The following is a 20088-nucleotide window of genomic DNA, read 5'->3' as shown; positions in this document are numbered from 1 at the left end:
TTGTTGTTATTGTTGTTTCCTTACAATGACCATGGCCGGGGGCAAGCATTTTATGATCTATGCTGGCCGATTCGTGCTTAGAAATGAACACAAATTGATAAAAGCAACAACAGCCCCGACCGAGCAACGAGTTTCGAACACTATTTTTATAGCCCAGCATCGATCGATCGTCTCCATTCTCGATCGACCCGTTTGTTTTCACTGGCGAACACGTCGCTAACATAAATTAACCAGCCCGGAGTTGCAGTTGGGGACCGAGACGGAGACGACAACGGAGCCGATGATGAGGCGTAAGGATCCGCAGACTGCGGGTAACGCTCTGAAATTCCAGGGAAAATGCGCCGCGTGTTTTGACACCAAACATCCGCCCTAAGCCGCACTCGCATTAGCTTGCGTCAAGGGGCAGATATCGGGCAGGGTACCCGCTTGATGGCGGGGTTGGGGGCTACGCTCCACGTTGAGATGTTGATCTTGTTAGCCGTTGCCGCTCATGCGCATGACTGCAATTTAAGCGCCATAAATTGTGTGTTCTCAACGTTCTCCCATGTCGTTGGCAATGTGTCAAAGTTGTTATGCCAATGATTATATAGGGTATTCAAAATCGGGTATATTATTAGATCTAGAATTTATGCAATTCATCAATTGGTAGTTGTACTTTTAAACTAATTTGTAATATTATATATTATCAAATCTCCACTCACACTGTACAGGCAAAAAATTTATATATATGTTCATGTAATCATAATTTGCTACGCAGATAATTCCAATTTAAATTTTCTTTTGGCTCAGCTGGCGGCTTGAACATATTTAGCTTCTATTTATGAACCCGAATTTCCACATTCATTTGCCCAAGTCTTGGCTCGAAATTCGCCACACCAGAGGAAATTCCGTCTTGAGTCTTAATATTAATGGGCATGTAGGGTATTTGATAAAATATTGTTGGCTATGTGGATACTATTATACTACATATACATTGTGTTCTTAAACTACTTTTCAAAAATTTACATTCCTTTAAGACCACATTCCACGTCCTACGGTTAGGCAACATATTCAAGACTAATCTATTATGATTCCTAACCATAGTTCCACAGATATTCTCTCAATTTTTAAACAATTAGATTTATAAGGAAACTCTTTACCTGACTCGAAGTAGCACTCGACTTTGAATTATTTATTCAGTTGATTAATCGCCATATTATTTATTTATTATTTTAATTTTCATAGTTTAGCAGCTGCACCAAGTCAAAAAACATGTTGTTTTAAATCGTTTTCAGTCCATGGTTAAATTAGCTTAAGACAGTATGTTGTATAAACAATTGCCCATTGTTAAATGTTTGCCCGTTTTGCCACGTTTTTTGATGGTCAGCTGGCGTTATCTTCTGTAAAATGCTTTCTTGATCTCGCTAGAAGGTGTGCCTGAAAATGTAGCATAAACTAAGTGCAGCTGATTTATGAAAATTCAAATTTTTACCATGAAAACGTTTTTCCATTGCACGCAAACATTTCGGCCAATCGCTGTAGTTATAAATATAGAAAGCAATCAGAAGTGGGCCGTGAAACGATGTGGAGCTAAGACAAGTCCTCAAATGGTTAAAAAGTTTTTTGTAAAAATAAGTCATTTTTTCTACTATAAAAATTTAGTCGTAGCTTAAAATTTGTAATGGCATTTAACGCCTAGGATAACCTAAAAAAAAAATACAATCTTTGTAGGGTATATGCAAACCGATCTGTCTTCCTCGAACAAGTCTATTGCCGGCCAGCACTTTCATTTATGAGACGCTGCGTTAGATGACTTAATAGGATTTTTCTATTGAGCTAATAGTGTAGAAGCACTAGGGGGTACAAAAAACTGCTGGGCTCTTTGCTTTGACATATGCAAATGGTAAAACTAATTAAACAATCCTTCAAACAGCATAGACGACAGGTATAAATAAGTTTATACGGCCACAACAATATTTTATATAATGCAATAACATTTACTTACACGTTAATTATGGTCAGCCCATATACTATATAAACTATATAGATAGTAAAATCAGAAACAGCAGCTGTTGTCGTATGTGTAACTGACAAGCTGGTCGACAGTAGGTAATGAATTAATCAGCAAGAGCTGGGTTCAGAGTTCTGATCTATGCTGCGATCAGTGATCGTAGATAGCGGTTTGTAGATATGATCGATCAGAAATCATTCGCTGGCATTTAATTATACATAGACACACATTATTCTAAGTGGCATTACTGACAAATGATAATTGGTATTTGCATGACAATTAGAAACGCTCGACGATCTCACTCTCTTTGAACAAGATCAGTCGAGTTAAGCCGGGTTAACCAAAGCTGGGCTCAGGCGCCAGGCAGCTTTGAAATGTTGCCCCTGGCGTACCGAGACTAATTCAATTGGCTACGTCTTGCACTTCCTGCATATTTGATACGCCTGAACAGGCAGTGGCCGCGATCATGATCATTAACAACAGGAACAACAGCCACATGATCGCTGGTAAGATCAGTGACAAATGTCTCTCTAAATGCCCGAATAAAAGAAGAAAAAAAAAATACCAATGCGATTGTATTTCATGAACTTGACATTGGAAACAACATCCTCGCGGCTGTCAATCAGCTTAAGAGCGCCTGATTATTATCAACGATCCTTTGCGATCCGAAATAAAATCAATTTTGTTCTTAAGTGGCTGTTTAATTGTTGTCGCTGCTGTTGCTGCTGCTGTTGTTGTTCCAGCAGGGCGTATCCAAACATTGAGTTTATTTTTAGGGTTTGCACCCAAGCGGTGCTCATGATTCACACCGGGTGTGGGCAGGGGGCCAAGCGTATCCAATTGCAATACTGACAAGATCACGTACAAAGTACAACTTAGCTTAGCTGTCAATCAAATGTTATATACGATCAGTTTCAGCAGAGGCATACCCCCACGCATTTTATCTATTCAAAGGTTAAAGGGTTGTTGAACTGAAATGCGACTAATCAGTGGAGCTCTGAATTTAGATGTCAGCGAGGGTTGACGGATTGATGCATTAATAGTAAACGGTTAATCTACTTAACTCTACTTAAGATACAAGGAATACTCTTTATTATTTTTAACAGCATCTCAGTGGGCTTCGGATAAGTCATTTCTACATCCCTGAGTTTCAAACTAGGTTCCTCATTGTGCACTTGGCTTAATAACTGGGCCAGTTCGACAATTCTTCAGGTCATTCTTAAATAGTTCTGTTAACATGCGTGTGATGGGTTTTTCTCCTATATAGAGAACTTTTTATATACCCCTAATAAAATCATAAAGAAATTCTCATTTATTGTTAGAAAGACTTCAGCTCTTTAACATAGGCTGTTAAGCTCGCAGAAAACAGAGTGTTAACAAACTTGACTCTCAGCTGATATCATTGGAAGCTCTACAGCTCTTAAAGAGTTTCTTAAAACATCACGAGAGTTTATACAAATCCCTTAATTTCCCAATTAATAAAATTTCGAAGGGTTGTCTCTCAGCTGATATTGTAGTTGGATACTGTACAGCTCTTAATATACCTATCTCATATTATAGACTATTCTTTATTTGTTTTATTTTTTTTATATGTTTATTGTATTGAATAAAAAATTACAACACAGTCAACTTAGGGGTATTTCGTCTTATTGTGGACAAACGTCAAAAGTGTCTTCTTTGAATAGGTCTGCATCGTCACTTAGGTAGTCGGGCGGCTCTGGAGCGTCTCCTGTCGTGGTGGGAGGAGGTCCTTAAAGGATCTAAGGATCTTAAAGGATAGTCTATTAATAGATGTTAAAGGTTTAGCTCTTAGCTTGTATATTAATCGAAAGATCCGGTAAAGAACTAGACACTCTCTGGTTATTTAGGATCTCTTCAGTGCTTAAACATACTGATTAATTGTACATTTTTTTTCTGGCCATATATCGAAGTTAGTTCTTCGTTCCACCGTCGCTTTGTGCCCATTGCCCATTGGTATTTGGTTGCCAACATATCGCTATTGTTAGCTAATCATTTCTAGATAAGCACATGATAATGCCAAAAAAATACAAAAGCACAAAGCCAAAATGAATACTTGCGACTATCTAAAGCAACTTTTGGCCGGCAAGTGTTTCCGATGCCTTTCACCAAATGATTGAATGCTAGAATGTGTGAGTCATTTAATAAATAAAATGCCTAAACGCTAAGACTTAGAGCCAAAATATAAACAATTAATGTCCATTGCGATGGTCGGTCCACTCTTTGCCCAACGCCTGGTCTCTGGCCTGTTGACGCAGCACCTTGCCGCTGCCCGTCTTGGGCAATTCATTCAAAAAGAACACACCACAGTGAAGCTGCTTGTGGGTGACCACCAGACGCTTGGCCACATATTCCACAATATCCATTTCGGTGAGCCGACTGCCGGGCACCTTAACAACTGCAGCAGCAGCGGGATCACCGTCCACCTCGTTCCACAGGCCAAAGACACACGCCTCAATCACATCCGGCAGCTCGGCTATGACCTGCTCCACTTCGTAGGGGCAATATTGTGCGCCATGAAAGCGCAGCATGTCCCGTTTGCGTTCCACAATGTGCAAGAAGTTCTCGTTGTCAAAATAGCCCATGTCGCCGGTATGGAACCAGCCCTGATAGTCCTGCATGCGTTTTGATTCATTCGGATTGCCATAATAGCCATTCCATACTTTGCCATTGTGCACTAGAATCTCACCCGTTTCGCGGTGCCCCAAGCTGCGACCGGCGTCGTCCAGTATTTTCACCTTAACGCCGGGCACTATTCTGCCCACTGATGAGGGCTTGGCCACGCCCATATTTGCCGCCACACCGCCGCATTCGGTCAAGGCATAGCCATAGGAGATTTGACCATTCAACAGATATTCCTGCAGCTTTAACAGATTGGCCACATAGCAATTGCCGCCGCCAATGCTGATGAAGCGCACGCTGGCCAATCTCTGTTTGCTGAGCGTGGGCGCTTTCAGCAACGAGGCCGCCTGCTGGGGCGCCACGGTCAGCAGCGTGACCTTATATTTCTCGATCAGTTGCAGCATATATTCGGGCGTATAGGCGCGATCGGTGATGACGCGCGTCGAGCCATGGCAGCAGCTGAAGAGCATGTTGAACATACCCGGCGCCCAGTCGATCGTGCTGAACGAGAGCAGCACATCCTGGCCGGTGACAAAGCTGTAGAGAAGGAGTATTAATTAGTATCTAGCTGCTAGGAAATTTGGTTTTCAGAACGCTTACCCAAAATCGAACAGGCAAGCGGAGTTTGAAATACAAACCGCCTTGGGCAATCCCGTCGTGCCGGAGGTGCAGAGTATAGCCACGGTTTGATCGCCGCCCAGCATCAGTGGCTCTGGTCTGTAAGCATAGAATAAGGTTTAACAACGTATTTGGGATAAAAGAAATTAACTGCAATACAAAAAAAAAGTGTGTTCTTTCAGTCAAGGAAAACAAGTCTTGAAATAGTTTTTAGCACAAATTTCTACAGATCGTAGCAAATACTTAAAAATGTTATATATCTGATTGAAATAGAGTTTGAATAGCTTTCGTAATAGAGATAAAAATGAATAAGAGTTATGTATAATTATCTCTTGCTTTGATCTGAATTTGGGTATAGTTGGATTTTTCTTTGGGTTGTTTATTACTGGCTGGAATGAATTTCAATGTTTTTAAAGAACTTTTTATTAAAAAAAGACAAAATTACATTGAAATATGCTTCACTTAAAATAAGACTATTTAATGCACAAAATGTATGCTTTAAATTTTGTACAGTCAAATCGTCATAATTTAAAAAATTTATCCAGAATTTAAAAATATGTTTTGGAAAATGGAAAAAAGCATATTTTTCATTTATAAATTAAGCACACTTTCTTAAAGTCTTGTACATTTTATACATATGTCAATATAATATAGCTTTTTACTTATTTCTTCTCGAGTACTTTGAGGAAAAAACACTTTTCAAAAATATTTTCTGACCAACAATTTCCATAGAATACTTTGTTATAGGAGACAGAATATCTTCATGTTTTCTAGAAATTTCTTTTTTTTTTTATAAACTGAAGACAATATTGTTTCTTTTTTGTTTTATGTGTGTATTTACTTACATATAGTACAATTCCTGTTTAGTAGGCTCCAGGAGATCCTCAATGCGCGGCAGTTGGATTCGATGATCCTTGAGCGTATAAACGGGCGCCTTTAGCATTTTGGCAATGGCGCTGAGTCTGTCATAGACGGTGCCATCGCAAAAAATGATGCGCGGTCGGGTGATACAAAACAAATGCTTGAAGGTGGCCTCATCGTGCCAGGGGCTGACAGCATGAAAGGGTGTGCCATTGAGGAGACAGCCCAGCACCACTGGCATCAGATATGTGGTGTTGGTGCCCGCAATGCCTACGACATCGTCCTGTCGCAGATGCATCGCCTTCAGTTGCTGGGCGATGCGTATGGCAAAGCTGATGGCCTCGCCATTGGTCAAAGCAGTGCCCTCCGTGTCGGAAATCTGCAAGTAAAAGAATTTAAGTTGATTATGCTCGTCACTTTTTTATCACTAGCTCCACCTGGCATAGGCTCGCCGGATGATTGCGCATAAAGGCAAAGAGTATCTTTCCAATGGAGCAATCGGCGTCAAAGAAATGCGCCGGCCTTGGTCCACTCCAAATTTTTGTATATTTATCGAACTGCGTGCTGGGGCCGCCCTCCATGTTCGTTGATAACTGATAAGAGCGTCGATTTGATGTGAGGGTGTCCGAGCGTCGCGCAAGCCGTTTAGCAACTGCCGACCGTTGCATAGGCAACACCTGGGCAACCGCCACCCTATCAAACGGGTAACAAACGTCACCTAGCAAAAAGCTCGAGATATAAACAATGTTTGGCGATAAGCCGAAAAGCTGTCCAGCTGATAGCAAGGGCCATGAATTTCGTGATATGTTAGCCTTTTGTTGGTTTGGTTAAAATTATCTTTGCTAAACTGATGATGTTAATGATAAAAATATATTTGAAATGAATTTAATCAAATATTCTACAGTGTCTACTTTCAATAATTACTGGATACAATTTATTTGATCATTTATAATTTAATTAAAAATTATTTCTGCACAAACTCTGCGATTGCAATTTTTTGTTACCTTAAAAAGCATTTCGTTTTATGCGATAAAGCAGTGAACGTAAGCACGATACACAAGCTGTTCATCGAGCAGTGCTTAAAGTTCCAAAAATTACCAACGTCTTTTAATGGCGCTTTGGGACAGACAAAAAGAAAAATTGTATTTGCAATACACTACCGCTCACTTGAATAGCACCCATTTTCTTGAAATGTGAAAATGCATATAGCTTACAGACTAGTGCCTTTATTTTTCAATTTCTAATTTAATTATTTTATATATATATATATATATATATATATATATATATATATATCAACTTATATCCAACTTATATTGCCCACCAATTTAAGCCACAATTTTAATGTAATTAACTTTTGAAGAATACACAAATATTTAATGGTTAAATAAGACATACTGTTGGAAATTTAATTAAGATCGGTTAAGAAGCACCCAAAAGATATATGTTTTACTGCGCAATGTTTTACTAGCGCAATTTCCAAGAATTTCTGTATAAATGTACACACACATATTCATGCGCATTGCAGTTGCGATTGTTTTCAGTGTTGCTATTTTAATTCGTTTTTTCTTAATAAATTATTTATTAATTAATTCATTATGGGTGTTGAGTAGAGACATTGCAAGTAGTGTGGTCTGTCCCGAGTTTGGGCCCTACCAGGGAAACTATTTCTTTCTTTTTATACCCTGAACCCATTAAAAATGGGTATAAGAGTATATTGTACCCATAAAGTATATAAATTCTTGATTATTAAAAGTAGTTAGCAGTGTTTCTCTCCTTCGCGTATATTTCCTGGCAAAATCTATCCACCTGAACTGCTTGCAATTGGTTCAGTAAGCACTTGACTCTATAAGACAGAAATGGGCCATATTGAAGGAACACACTAGTATACCAAAACAACTATTTATGGACATAGTAAGAATTTGCATTCAGCAAACCCGATATTTCCAATATGAGGACAAAATACACACACACAACTAAAAGGAATGCCAAATTAAAAAGCTCTTGACGAAAAATGACTTCCCACAAAACGTAATTAAAACATTATTAAAAACACGACAAATTGAAAGGAAAAAGGAGACTATCAGAACGCCTCACGAACTCTGACTGTTACAACAAAAAAGAAATAAAAGCAGCACACAGACTTACGAATACATTTCAGTTCTTCAATAAGGTAAAATCAAAAATTCCTTATGATTGACAAAAGCAACGTCATTTACCAAATACCATTTGGCAGGGAAAACAACGAGTTCAATAGTGTTTACATAGGTACAATAAAATCGAAACTTAAAACAAGTATCAGTCAACATGAAATAACAAACTTACAACAAGAACAATAATACAACAAACGACACACATTAGAAATGCTACACATTATTAACAGACTTACCAACAAACGACTAAACTACAAGACAGACACAGAAAATTGCGCTTACCTTTACAGACATCTCTTAAACAGCCAAACAGCCACAGTTTCAATCTCTATGTCAAAAAGCGCAGACGTGTAAGATAATGTATGTAAAATGTTCAAATTAATGTTTTATCTTAATGTAATTTAATTGTTAAATGTTTTTTGTATCTTGGTGTTAGTGCTCTGAAGACGGTTTGACGATGTGCAACCGAAACATATTGGAACCAAAAATTAAATAAAATTGTTTCAATGTTTGTTTTTACAAACCCAGAGCCAGCCAACAAATGTTTTTAATATGAAAAGGTCGTTAAAACCATCAATAAACTTCAACTTTATTAATGGAATTTGTACTGTTTCAATTGACGCCGAATTATTTATTTGAAGCCCACCCCGCAAACAATGTGGTTGAAATTATTTAAATGAAATATACTGCAGCGTTTACTTTTAAATATATATAATGGAAACAATTTATTAACTCATTTAGATAAAAATATTTCTGCATAAGCGTTTTATATTTGCAATTTTTCTTTCCTTTTTGCTTAAAAATCATTTTGGTCTATACGATTAAGCAGTGTCTGCAAGCAGTGTAAACAAGCAGTTTACAGAGTAGTACTTGCTGTTTATAGTTTCAAATAAATTCAACGCGTTTTAATGGCGTTTTGAGCACAGAAAGTGGACACAGCAATGAGAAAAATTATATTCAATAATTTATGAAACTAACGAGTATTTTGAACAATTTCTTAACTAATTTGAGTATTTATTTCAATTATTTTAGTTATTGCATACGAAAAATTTCTTATAATAAATGTTTTATTTATACCATTAGTAGGTGGCATAGAGATCCGTTTATTTCTTTCAATAAGTTCGGAAAAACATTTCTTTGTTGCCTGACGATTGGTTTTTTCATTGGGATTATGCTTCCATTCTTTCACTATACTGGCACCTATATTTAAATGCTTATTCTGTATTTGTATGCGCTTCTGCACATAGTCCACGACATCCTGACCAACAATTCTTTCTGGTATCTGGAAGATGACATCTTCGATTTCGTATAGGTAGTACGTAAAGTTTTCGTACTTGAGCATATCTTTCTTGCGATCTATAATGTAGAAAAAAAAACAGCCGTCGTCCTTTTAGCCCAAGTCGACAGTATGCATCTAACGCTCTGAAACAATGACAATTATCGTCTGTGCTGTTTTCTATAAAATCATCAATATCCCATTTTATGGACGCTGCTCTTCCCACCTCACTAAAAGAGTACGTCAAATGAAGACAGTCGCCAGTGTGCATCCACTGCTCTAAGTTTCCTCGGCCACTATAAATTTCTGCCCATGCTAATCTTGCGCTGAGAATCCTAAAGCTTCAAAAATAACTTTCGTTTATTAAAACTTTGACCTTCATTTGCCCTACATAAACGAATCAATTAAATTCTCACAAAGATCTTTGAAAACATTTAGATCGGATAGTAAACAAAAAACTTTTATACAAACGTTTTCCGTCAACTTACCACTGCTGTGGGTGGAATTTCGCTGAAACACACATATATGTCGGATCCGGCTGGATCGGATCACTATATCATATAGCTGTCATTGGAATGATCGGTCAAAACGAACTTTTTTGTTTATCAAGATATCTTGACCAAACTCAGCGCTTATTAGAATTACTATGCTCCTATATATAAGCAACATCCTATCAACATTAGACCCGATATCATATAGATGCCATAGGAACGATCCGTCGAAAATTAGCTTGTTGTATGGAAAACTGTTTTGTTTTTCAAGATATCTGGACCAAACTCGGCATTTATAAGTGTCACTATGTTTCCTATACTTATGCTAAATCTTATTAAAATCGGAATATTATATCATATAGATTCCATAGGAACAATCGTTTGAAAAAAGCGTTCTTGTGTAAATAATAGGTTGTTTTTCAAGGTAAATTAACCATACCCGGCATTAACTATTTTCCCTTCGCTTCTTAGATACGTGCAAAGCACTATAAGCATTATGCAAAAGTTAAGTCTGCAAGGGTATTAAGTCTTCAGCGTGCCGTTAGCCCCTTTTTATTGTTTAGTTCTTATGTAGAGCGTTGAAAATAGGTTTATGAAAATCGGATACAACTTAAAACAACGCCCAAAAAATCGTAGCATTGCATTTTCCACAGAGGAAGCTTGGATTCTGATTCAAATGATTTTTTATATAATTAGATCCTTGGCATTGAATTTGAGCGCGAAATGTCACCCACCTTGACTTCCATTTCCACCAAGAAATATATTATATTAATATTTTTTCTCACGATTGCTTGAAATATAAATAAACTAGCTAAGCATAAGAAAAACAAATAATAAATTTCCTCCTCTACTCAGTTTATTTAAATAGATGATATTAGCGGATATTTTATTCAAGGAAAAACTTATAACTATTTTTATTGCTTTACTAAATGTATTTAAGGTGCTTCATAAATTTAATTTTTATATTTTACTTCGAGAAAGTATGCCTTTGTGGCCTGACGATTAGTTTTGCCGTTGGCAGTACGCTTCAAGTCATCCACAATGATGGCACCTCCATGTAAATGTTTATACTTAGCAGTGCAATGCTGCTCCACATAGTCCACCACGTCCTGTGCGTGTATGTTGGATCCAATCTTCTTCACGACAGCAGCAGCGGCCTCGTCACCGTTGAATTGATTCCAGATGCCAAAGACACAGACCTCCGCTACTTCTGGCATCTGAGCAATCAATTCTTCTATTTCGTTTGGGTAATACATTATGTTCTGGTACTTGAGCATATCCTTCTTCCGCTCCACAATGTAAAGGAAACCCTCGTCATCCATGTAACCAAGGTCCCCACTGTGAAACCATAGATTCGAGTCACGTATTTTGTGTGTCTCCTCGGGATTTCCATAATAACCGGCCCAATATTGACCAGAATAGACGCATATTTCACCGACCTCGTTCGGTCCCAGGGGCTGTCCCTGATCATCGAGTATCTTCAGCTTGAAGCCATCCATCAAACGGCCAGCCGAATTGGGTTTCTCATCAAAATGCCAGTTCATAGATAGCATACTTCCTAACTCTGTGAAGCCATAAGCTAATCTCATGCAATCATGGCGCAAACGACTCCTTATTTTATGTTGCGCCTCTAAGGAGCATCGGCCACCTCCGTAATAGTAGGATCGTATGCTTAGTAGGTCTGCCTGCTCGAATTCAGGGCAATTGGCAGACATAGCCAAGTGAGAAGGTGCCTGCATCAGCCACGAGACTTTGTGCTCCTCAATAATGCGAAGGAGACGAGCAGGATCAAAAGAATTGGCAGCTATAATTCGCTTGGTGCTATATACTCCCGAAGTGACCGTGGCTATGAGTCCGGTCACCCAGTCTAGAGTACTGTGCGTGTACTGAACGTCAGCAGTGGTCAGATGTCTAAGAAAGTTCTAGATATTTTTTACATATGACAACTATATTCTCTTACTTACGTGCTACAATTTAGGATCCTGCGACTATTCGTGATGGTCACTGCCTTGGGTGTACCCGTAGTGCCGGAAGAGCAGAGAATGGCCAGAGTTTGATCATTTCCCTGCTCAAGACGAGAGGGTTCGAAGTTTGGTTCCACAGGCGTAGCCAGCACTTCCTCAATGCTAATGGATCCGATCTGATGGTTACGCATTGTAATAATCTTCACGTTTAAGTCTTCCGTGGCCAATTTCACTTTCTCATAGTCTTCACCATCGCAAAATATTAAACGCGGCTTCGTAATATCAAATAGCTTCTCAATGGTCGCCTGTTCGTAGGAGACGTTGAGGGAGTGGAAGGCAATCCCATTGAAAAAACAGGCATAGGCCACGGCAAAGATGTGCGTAGTATTTCTTGCTATGATTCCCACAATGTCTGATTGCAGCAAGCCCAAAGATCTCATATAACTGGCCACGCGCATCGAGTTTAAATGGAGCTCCTCCCGGGTCAACACAGTATTTTCAGTGTCTGAGATCTAATCGGAAAACACAAAGCTGCTAAATGGGTTATCTTTAGATTATGCAGTGCTTAGTACTTACTTGAGCTATCAGCTTCGGGTGACGTCGCATTTCGTGAAAAATGATGTGTCCAATGGACAGATCGGGAGCAAAATATTCATGTTCCTGCTGACCATTCCAGATTCTGCGCTCCGCATCGTAGGTGTTCTCCGGTCTGTAAATCATTGTGAATGCAACAAGTTCACTTTGTTAACTGATGACACGAAAGTTAATCTGGCAGCATTTTTATACTCGTAGATAGCGTGCTTTCAAATCGTTGATAAGAATAGCTCGTTCGTATTCGTTTTCAAATGCAAAACGTGTTTAACGACAAGGCGGCAACTTATCAATGTGAATATATATGTAAGCACAGCATGCTTTGAATGCACTCAATTGAGTTTTAATTTTAAATTGTTGAGCTAATCGTGACTCAACAACATTTTAAGCTATACTTAATGAATCGCCAACGCAGTCTATTGTTATTGCTACGATCTACTAGTAAATGCAGAATGCGCGATTCGATATAAAAAATCTCTTCTCTACTTTGCTAGTATTGCCTGGCAAATTTATCCACTTATCACGGATTGAACTGCTGCCAATCAGGACACGAAGCAAGCAGCTTTAGACTAAATGGCTATCGGATGATATCAAAATTTAATAAAAACTAGTTTTGTTATTAAGTTTTCTTTAAAATGTGCTTTGTCACTTGTCCTTTACTTGTAGAATATAAGTTTTTGTTTGATAGTGATTATGTTATTGACGCATGCTCCAAATCGTCCACAATGATTTCAGGTGCAACAAAGTTCAAAACAAATATTCATTTTTGGTACTAAGTAGGTCCGCTTTATTAAATTTTCTTAAAACTGTCTGTTATTAACTGAGTACATTTAATTTCTATCTTTAATCTCGAGAAAATATGCCTTTGTGGCCTGACGATTGGTTTTGCCGTTGGCAGTACGCTTCAAGTCATCCACAATGATGGCACCTCCATGTAAATGTTTATACTTAGCAGTGCAATGCTGCTCCACATAGTCCACCACGTCCTGTGCGTGTATGTTGGATCCAATCTTCTTCACGACAGCAGCAGCGGCCTCGTCACCGTTGAATTGATTCCAGATGCCAAAGACACAGACCTCCGCTACTTCTGGCATCTGAGCAATCAATTCTTCTATTTCGTTTGGGTAATACATTATGTTCTGGTACTTGAGCATTTCCTTTTTCCGCTCCACAATGTAGAGGAAACCCTCGTCATCCATGTAACCCAGGTCCCCACTATGAAACCATAGATTCGAGTCACGTATTTTGTGTGTCTCCTCGGGATTTCCATAATAACCGGCCCAATATTGACCAGAATAGACGCATATTTCACCGACCTCGTTCGGTCCCAGGGGCTGTCCCTGATCATCGAGTATCTTCAGCTTGAATCCATTCAATAATTGTCCAACTGATTTTGGTTTCTCATCAAAGTTAAAGTTTACAGATATAGCACTTCCCACCTCTGTAAAACCGTACATTAAGTGCATGCAATCGCGTTGCAAACGACTCCTTATTTTATGTTGCACCTCCAAGGAGCAGTGACCACCTCCGTAAAAGTAGTCCTGTATGCTTTGCAGGTTGGATTGCTCAAATTCAGGGCAATTGGCAGACATAGCCAAGTGAGAAGGTGCTTGCATAAGCCACGTGACTTTGTGCTCCTCAATAATGCGCAGAAGACGAGCAGGGTCGAAGGCATTATCGGCTATAATGCGTTTGGTGCTGTATATTCCCGAAGTTACTGTGGTCAGAACTCCTGTCACCCAATCTAAAGAACTGTGCGTGTACTGAACGTCAGCAGTCGTCAGACGTCTAAGATTGTTCAAAATATATTAAATATAATTTTACTATTTTGTTGAGTTGACTTACGTGGTCATGTTTAGGATCCTGCGACTATTAGTGATGGTCACTGCCTTGGGTGTACCCGTAGTACCTGATGAGCAGAGAATGGCCAGAGTATGATCATTTCCCTGCTCAAGACGAGAGGGTTCGAAGTTTGGTTCCACAGGCGTAGCCAGCACTTCCTCAATGCTAATGGATCCGATCTGATGGTTACGCATTGTAATAATCTTCACGTTTAAGTCTTCCGTGGCCAATTTCACTTTCTCATAGTCTTCACCATCACAAAATATTAAACGCGGCTTAGTAATATCAAATAGCTTCTCAATTGTCGCCTGTTCGTAGGAGACGTTGAGGGAGTGGAAGGCAATCCCATTGAAAAAACAGGCATAGGCCACGGCAAAGATGTGCGTAGTATTTCTTGCTATGATTCCCACAATGTCCGATTGTTGCAAGCCCAAAGATCTCATATAACTGGCCACGCGCATCGAGTTTAAATGGAGCTCCTCCCGGGTCAACACAGTATTTTCAGTGTCCGAGATCTAATCGGGAAACACAAAGAAATTAATTAAGTAATCTATTGATTGCGCAGCTAATTACTTACTTGAGCTATCAGCTTTGGATGACGTCGCATTTCATGAAAAGTGATCTCCCCAATGGAGAGATCGGGTGCAAAGTATTCACATTCAGCTTTTCCACTCCAAACTTTGCGCTCCGCATCGTAGGTGCTCTTCGGCTTGTAAGACATTGTGAAACGAACTAGTATACTTTATTAACTGATTGCCGAAAGTTAATCTGGCAGACTTTTTATACTCTGAGATTACGAGCATTTCAATCTCAGATAACACTAGCTCACTCAAATTCTTTTTATTAATTGAAAAAGAGCTCAACTGCAAACGTGTAGCCTATTAATGCAAATATATATGTAAATATAGCATGTAATTGTAATATAGTATTGTTGAGCTAATCGTGAGTCGCCAAAAGTTTTAAACGAATTGATAGCACAGTCTGTTGTTGACAGCGCTTCAATTTACATGTACATTAAAATAAGTTAACAGTTTTTCTTCGCGTATATCTCCTGGCAAATTTAACCGGCTGGCAAGGACTGCTTGCAATTAGGCCACTAAGCAAGCAGCTTGTGATTTAACTGTAATTGGATATCTATTTCAAATTAAATATGTGCATTTTTGAAGTTTTATTTTTTTAATTCAGTATGCGTTTTGTCACTTGTTCTTAACTTTTATAAAATAATTCTTTGTGGCTTGCCGATTGGTTTTGCCATTGGCACTCCGCTGGAGATCGTCTACAATGATGGCACCTGCATGCAAATGCTTGTAACTTGCAGTGATATGCTTTTGCACATAGTCCACCACATCCTTGGCTTGTATATTTGTGCCGATCTTCTTGACCACGGCAGCAGCCGCCTCGTCACCATTGGTATCATCCCAAATTCCAAAGACACAGACTTCTGCCACATCTGGCATCTTGGAGATGACCTCTTCGAGTTCATGGGGATAGTACATTATATTCTGGTACTTAAGCATATCTTTTTTTCGATCAACTACGTAGAGAAAACAATCGTCATCCATGTAGCCCAAGTCGCCAGTGTGCATCCACAACTCTGAGTCGCATATATTATGAGTTTCCTCGGGATTTCCATAATAGCCGGCCCAATATTGGCCACTATAAACGCATATCTCTCCCACTTCGTTCGGTCCGACAGCCTCTCCCCTTTCGTTCAATATCTTAAGCTTATAACCGTCTCCCAAACGACCTACGGAATTGGGCTTTTCATCAAAGTTGCAGTTCATGGCCACCATGCTGCCCGCCTCCGTGAATCCGTACACCAAATGAAGGCAGTCGTTCCGCAGATGCCTTCGTAGGCGTTGTTGTACCTCTAAGGAGCAACGACTTCCTCCATACAGATAGAAGCGAATACTTTGCAGATTTGCTTTTTCGAACTCCGCGCAATTAACCAACATCGCCATGTGTGAAGGTGCCTGTAATATCCACGTGACGTTGTGCTCCTCGATGATTCGCAGAAAATCCACAGGATCTAAGGGTTTTGTACTTATAATTCGTTTCGTGCTGTACACTCCTGAACTTATTGCTGTAAGCAATCCTGTCACCCAATCTAGAGAGCTCAGTGAAAACTGAACGTCATCGGTAGTCAAGTAACTTAAAGAGGTTAGGGTTATTAAATAAAAATATGGATGAAAATTTTGGCATTACTTGGTGCTGTTTAAGATCTTGCGACTGTTCGTGATGGTCACTGCTTTGGGTATGCCCGTGGTGCCTGAAGAACAGAGAATGGCCAGGGTTTGATTATTTCCCTGCTCAAGACGAGAGGGTTCGAAGTTTGGTTCCACAGGCGTAGCCAGCACTTCCTCAATGCTAATGGATCCGATCTGATGGTTACGCATTGTAATAATCTTCACGTTTAAGTCTTCCGTGGCCAATTTCACTTTCTCATAGTCTTCACCATCGCAAAATATTAAACGCGGCTTCGTAATATCAAATAGCTTCTCAATGGTCGCCTGTTCGTAGGAGACGTTGAGGGAGTGGAAGGCAATCCCATTGAAAAAACAGGCATAGGCCACGGCAAAGATGTGCGTAGTATTTCTTGCTATGATTCCCACAATGTCCGATTGTTGCAAGCCCAAAGATCTCATATAACTGGCCACGCGCATCGAGTTTAAATGGAGCTCCTCCCGGGTCAACACAGTATTTTCAGTGTCTGAGATCTAATCGGAAAACACAAAGCTGCTAAATGGGTTATCTTTAGATTATGCAGTGCTTAGTACTTACTTGAGCTATCAGCTTCGGATGACGTCGCATTTCGTGAAAAATGATGTGTCCAATGGATAGATCGGGTGCAAAATATTCATGTTCCTGCTGACCATTCCAGATTCTGCGCTCCGCATCGTAGGTGTTCTCCGGTCTGTAAATCATTGTGAATGCAACAAGTTCACTTTGTTAACTGATGACACGAAAGTTAATCTGGCAGCATTTTTATACTCGTAGATAGCGTGCTTTCAAATCGTTGATAAGAATAGCTCGTTCGTATTCGTTTTCAAATGCAAAACGTGTTTAACGACAAGGCGGCAACTTATCAATGTGAATATATATGTAAGCACAGCATGCTTTGAATGCACTCAATTGAGTTTTAATTTTAAATTGTTGAGCTAATCGTGACTCAACAACATTTTAAGCTATACTTAATGAATCGCCAACGCAGTCTATTGTTATTGCTACGATCTACTAGTAAATGCAGTATGCGCGATTCGATATAAAAAATTAGTAATACTTCTCCTCTCTACTTTGCTAGTATCGCCTGGCAAATTTATCCACTTATCACGGATTGAACTGCTGCCAATCAGGACACGAAGCAAGCAGCTTTAGACTAAATGGCTATCGGATGATATCAAAATTTAATAAAAACTAGTTTTGTTATTAAGTTTTCTTTAAAATGTGCTTTGTCACTTGTCCTTTACTTGTAGAATATAAGTTCTTGTTTGATAGTGATTATGTTATTGACGCATGCTCCAAATCGTCCACAATGATTTCAGGTGCAACAAAGTTCAAAACAAATATTAATTTTTGGTACTAAGTAGGTCCGCTTTATTAAATTTTCTTAAAACTGTCTGTTATTAACTGAGCACATTTAATTTTTATCTTTAATCTCGAGAAAATATGCCTTTGTGGCCTGACGATTAGTTTTGCCGTTGGCAGTACGCTTCAAGTCATCCACAATGATGGCACCTCCATGTAAATGTTTATACTTAGCAGTGCAATGCTGCTCCACATAGTCCACCACGTCCTGTGCGTGTATGTTGGATCCAATCTTCTTCACGACAGCAGCAGCGGCCTCGTCACCGTTGAATTGATTCCAGATGCCAAAGACACAGACCTCCGCTACTTCTGGCATCTGAGCAATCAATTCTTCTATTTCGTTTGGGTAATACATTATGTTCTGGTACTTGAGCATTTCCTTTTTCCGCTCCACAATGTAGAGGAAACCCTCGTCATCCATGTAACCCAGGTCCCCACTATGAAACCATAGATTCGAGTCACGTATTTTGTGTGTCTCCTCGGGATTTCCATAATAACCGGCCCAATATTGACCAGAATAGACGCATATTTCACCGACCTCGTTCGGTCCCAGGGGCTGTCCCTGATCATCGAGTATCTTCAGCTTGAATCCATTCAATAATTGTCCAACTGATTTTGGTTTCTCATCAAAGTTAAAGTTTACAGATATAGCACTTCCCACCTCTGTAAAACCGTACATTAAGTGCATGCAATCGCGTTGCAAACGACTCCTTATTTTATGTTGCACCTCCAAGGAGCAGTGACCACCTCCGTAAAAGTAGTCCTGTATGCTTTGCAGGTTGGATTGCTCAAATTCAGGGCAATTGGCAGATATAGCCAAGTGAGAAGGTGCTTGCATAAGCCACGTGACTTTGTGCTCCTCAATAATGCGCAGAAGACGAGCAGGGTCGAAGGCATTATCGGCTATAATGCGTTTGGTGCTGTATATTCCCGAAGTTACTGTGGTCAGAACTCCTGTCACCCAATCTAAAGAACTGTGCGTGTACTGAACGTCAGCAGTCGTCAGACGTCTAAGATTGTTCAAAATATATTAAATATAATTTTACTATTTTGTTGAGTTGACTTACGTGGTCATGTTTAGGATCCTGCGACTATTAGTGATGGTCACTGCCTTGGGTGTACCCGTAGTGCCGGAAGAGCAGAGAATGGCCAGAGTATGATCATTTCCCTGCTCCAGACGAGAGGGTTCGAAGTTTGGTTCCACAGGCGTAGCCAGCACTTCCTCAATGCTAATGGATCCGATCTGATGGTTACGCATTGTAATAATCTTCAAGTTTAGGTTTTCCGTGGCCAATTTCACTTTCTCATAGTCTTCACCATCGCAAAATATTAAACGCGGCTTCGTAATATCAAATAGCTTCTCAATGGTCGCCTGCTCGTAGACGATGTTGAGTGAGTGGAAGGCAATCCCATTGAAAAAACAGGCATAGGCCACGGCGCAGATGTGCGTAGTATTTCTTGCTATGATTCCCACAATGTCTGATTGCAGCAAGCCCAAAGATCTGATATAACTGGCCACGCGCATCGAGTTTAAAAGGAGCTCTTCCCGGGTCAACACAGTATTTTCAGAGTCCGAAATCTGTTTAGAAAATACACTTGTCAGTATTATGTTATGTATGAGCTGGGCACCTGATTAGATACTTGAGCTATGAGCTTCGGATGCCGGCGCATCTCATGGAAAATTATCGCACCAATTGATTGATCAGGTGAAAAATAGGCTCGATCATTTTGTCCACTCCAGATTCTACGCCCTGAATCGTAGCTGCTTTCCGGTTTGTAAGACATTGTAAACGTAGCGAGTCAATTTTATTTAATGCTGAGCCAAAGCTGTAACTAGTTGCATTTTATACTAGTAAAGCTTAGATAAAGAGTGCAGCGCTCTCCGAATGATATTTTCGCAGTAGCTTGTAGAGAGACTAATCTGTCAGTACATAGAAAACATATAGTATATATTTATGTAGTATAAACACGTATTCTCTCGACTGCCAATTATTTTACAAGCTGAGTAATTGAAACTGATTAGCCAATCATGAGTCGTTAACGTTTAGCGAAGTCTCGTGTAAATGCTGTTAGAGTA

At 39.6% G+C, this 20088-nt stretch overlaps 5 protein-coding genes and 1 long non-coding RNA gene across 6 annotated transcripts; all 6 read right to left on the bottom strand.

The window, feature by feature from the left end:
- Window positions 1–604: 604 nt before the first annotated feature.
- Window positions 605–1671, bottom strand: LOC26530445 (uncharacterized). Its single transcript, XR_001449955.3, has 4 exons — window positions 1472–1671; window positions 1140–1416; window positions 702–898; window positions 605–619 (listed from the first exon to the last, which is right to left on the bottom strand). It is a non-coding gene; the product is annotated as an uncharacterized lncRNA (long non-coding RNA).
- A 2453-nt stretch (window positions 1672–4124) lies between these two features.
- Acsx4 (Acyl-CoA synthetase X4) lies at window positions 4125–6749 on the bottom strand. Its single transcript, XM_002056475.4, has 4 exons — window positions 6547–6749; window positions 6094–6488; window positions 5231–5347; window positions 4125–5167 (listed from the first exon to the last, which is right to left on the bottom strand). The coding sequence occupies exons 1-4, from the start codon at window positions 6688–6690 to the stop codon at window positions 4201–4203; spliced, it is 1623 nt and encodes a 540-aa protein (XP_002056511.1). The 5' UTR covers window positions 6691–6749; the 3' UTR covers window positions 4125–4200.
- Window positions 6750–10867: 4118 nt separating this feature from the next.
- LOC6632444 (luciferin 4-monooxygenase) lies at window positions 10868–12757 on the bottom strand. Its single transcript, XM_002056474.4, has 3 exons — window positions 12570–12757; window positions 11994–12505; window positions 10868–11940 (listed from the first exon to the last, which is right to left on the bottom strand). Exons 1-3 carry the CDS (start codon window positions 12711–12713, stop codon window positions 10983–10985), a joined length of 1614 nt encoding a protein of 537 aa, XP_002056510.1. The 5' UTR covers window positions 12714–12757; the 3' UTR covers window positions 10868–10982.
- Window positions 12758–13346: 589 nt separating this feature from the next.
- LOC6632443 (luciferin 4-monooxygenase) lies at window positions 13347–15192 on the bottom strand. Its single transcript, XM_002056473.4, has 3 exons — window positions 15004–15192; window positions 14430–14941; window positions 13347–14372 (listed from the first exon to the last, which is right to left on the bottom strand). The coding sequence occupies exons 1-3, from the start codon at window positions 15145–15147 to the stop codon at window positions 13415–13417; spliced, it is 1614 nt and encodes a 537-aa protein (XP_002056509.1). The 5' UTR covers window positions 15148–15192; the 3' UTR covers window positions 13347–13414.
- A 378-nt stretch (window positions 15193–15570) lies between these two features.
- LOC6632442 (luciferin 4-monooxygenase) lies at window positions 15571–17395 on the bottom strand. Its single transcript, XM_002056472.4, has 3 exons — window positions 17208–17395; window positions 16632–17143; window positions 15571–16577 (listed from the first exon to the last, which is right to left on the bottom strand). The coding sequence occupies exons 1-3, from the start codon at window positions 17349–17351 to the stop codon at window positions 15623–15625; spliced, it is 1611 nt and encodes a 536-aa protein (XP_002056508.1). The 5' UTR covers window positions 17352–17395; the 3' UTR covers window positions 15571–15622.
- Window positions 17396–17989: 594 nt separating this feature from the next.
- On the bottom strand, window positions 17990–19828 carry LOC116649755 (luciferin 4-monooxygenase). Its single transcript, XM_032433607.2, has 3 exons — window positions 19653–19828; window positions 19079–19590; window positions 17990–19021 (listed from the first exon to the last, which is right to left on the bottom strand). The coding sequence occupies exons 1-3, from the start codon at window positions 19794–19796 to the stop codon at window positions 18064–18066; spliced, it is 1614 nt and encodes a 537-aa protein (XP_032289498.1). The 5' UTR covers window positions 19797–19828; the 3' UTR covers window positions 17990–18063.
- Between the last annotated feature and the right edge of the window lie 260 nt (window positions 19829–20088).

Source organism: Drosophila virilis, chromosome 2 (assembly GCF_030788295.1).
Source record: "Drosophila virilis strain 15010-1051.87 chromosome 2, Dvir_AGI_RSII-ME, whole genome shotgun sequence".
Lineage (NCBI taxonomy): Eukaryota > Metazoa > Arthropoda > Insecta > Diptera > Drosophilidae > Drosophila > Drosophila virilis.
The sequence above is the reverse complement of the archived record's forward strand: the minus strand, read 5'-3'. Positions and strand labels throughout refer to the sequence as shown.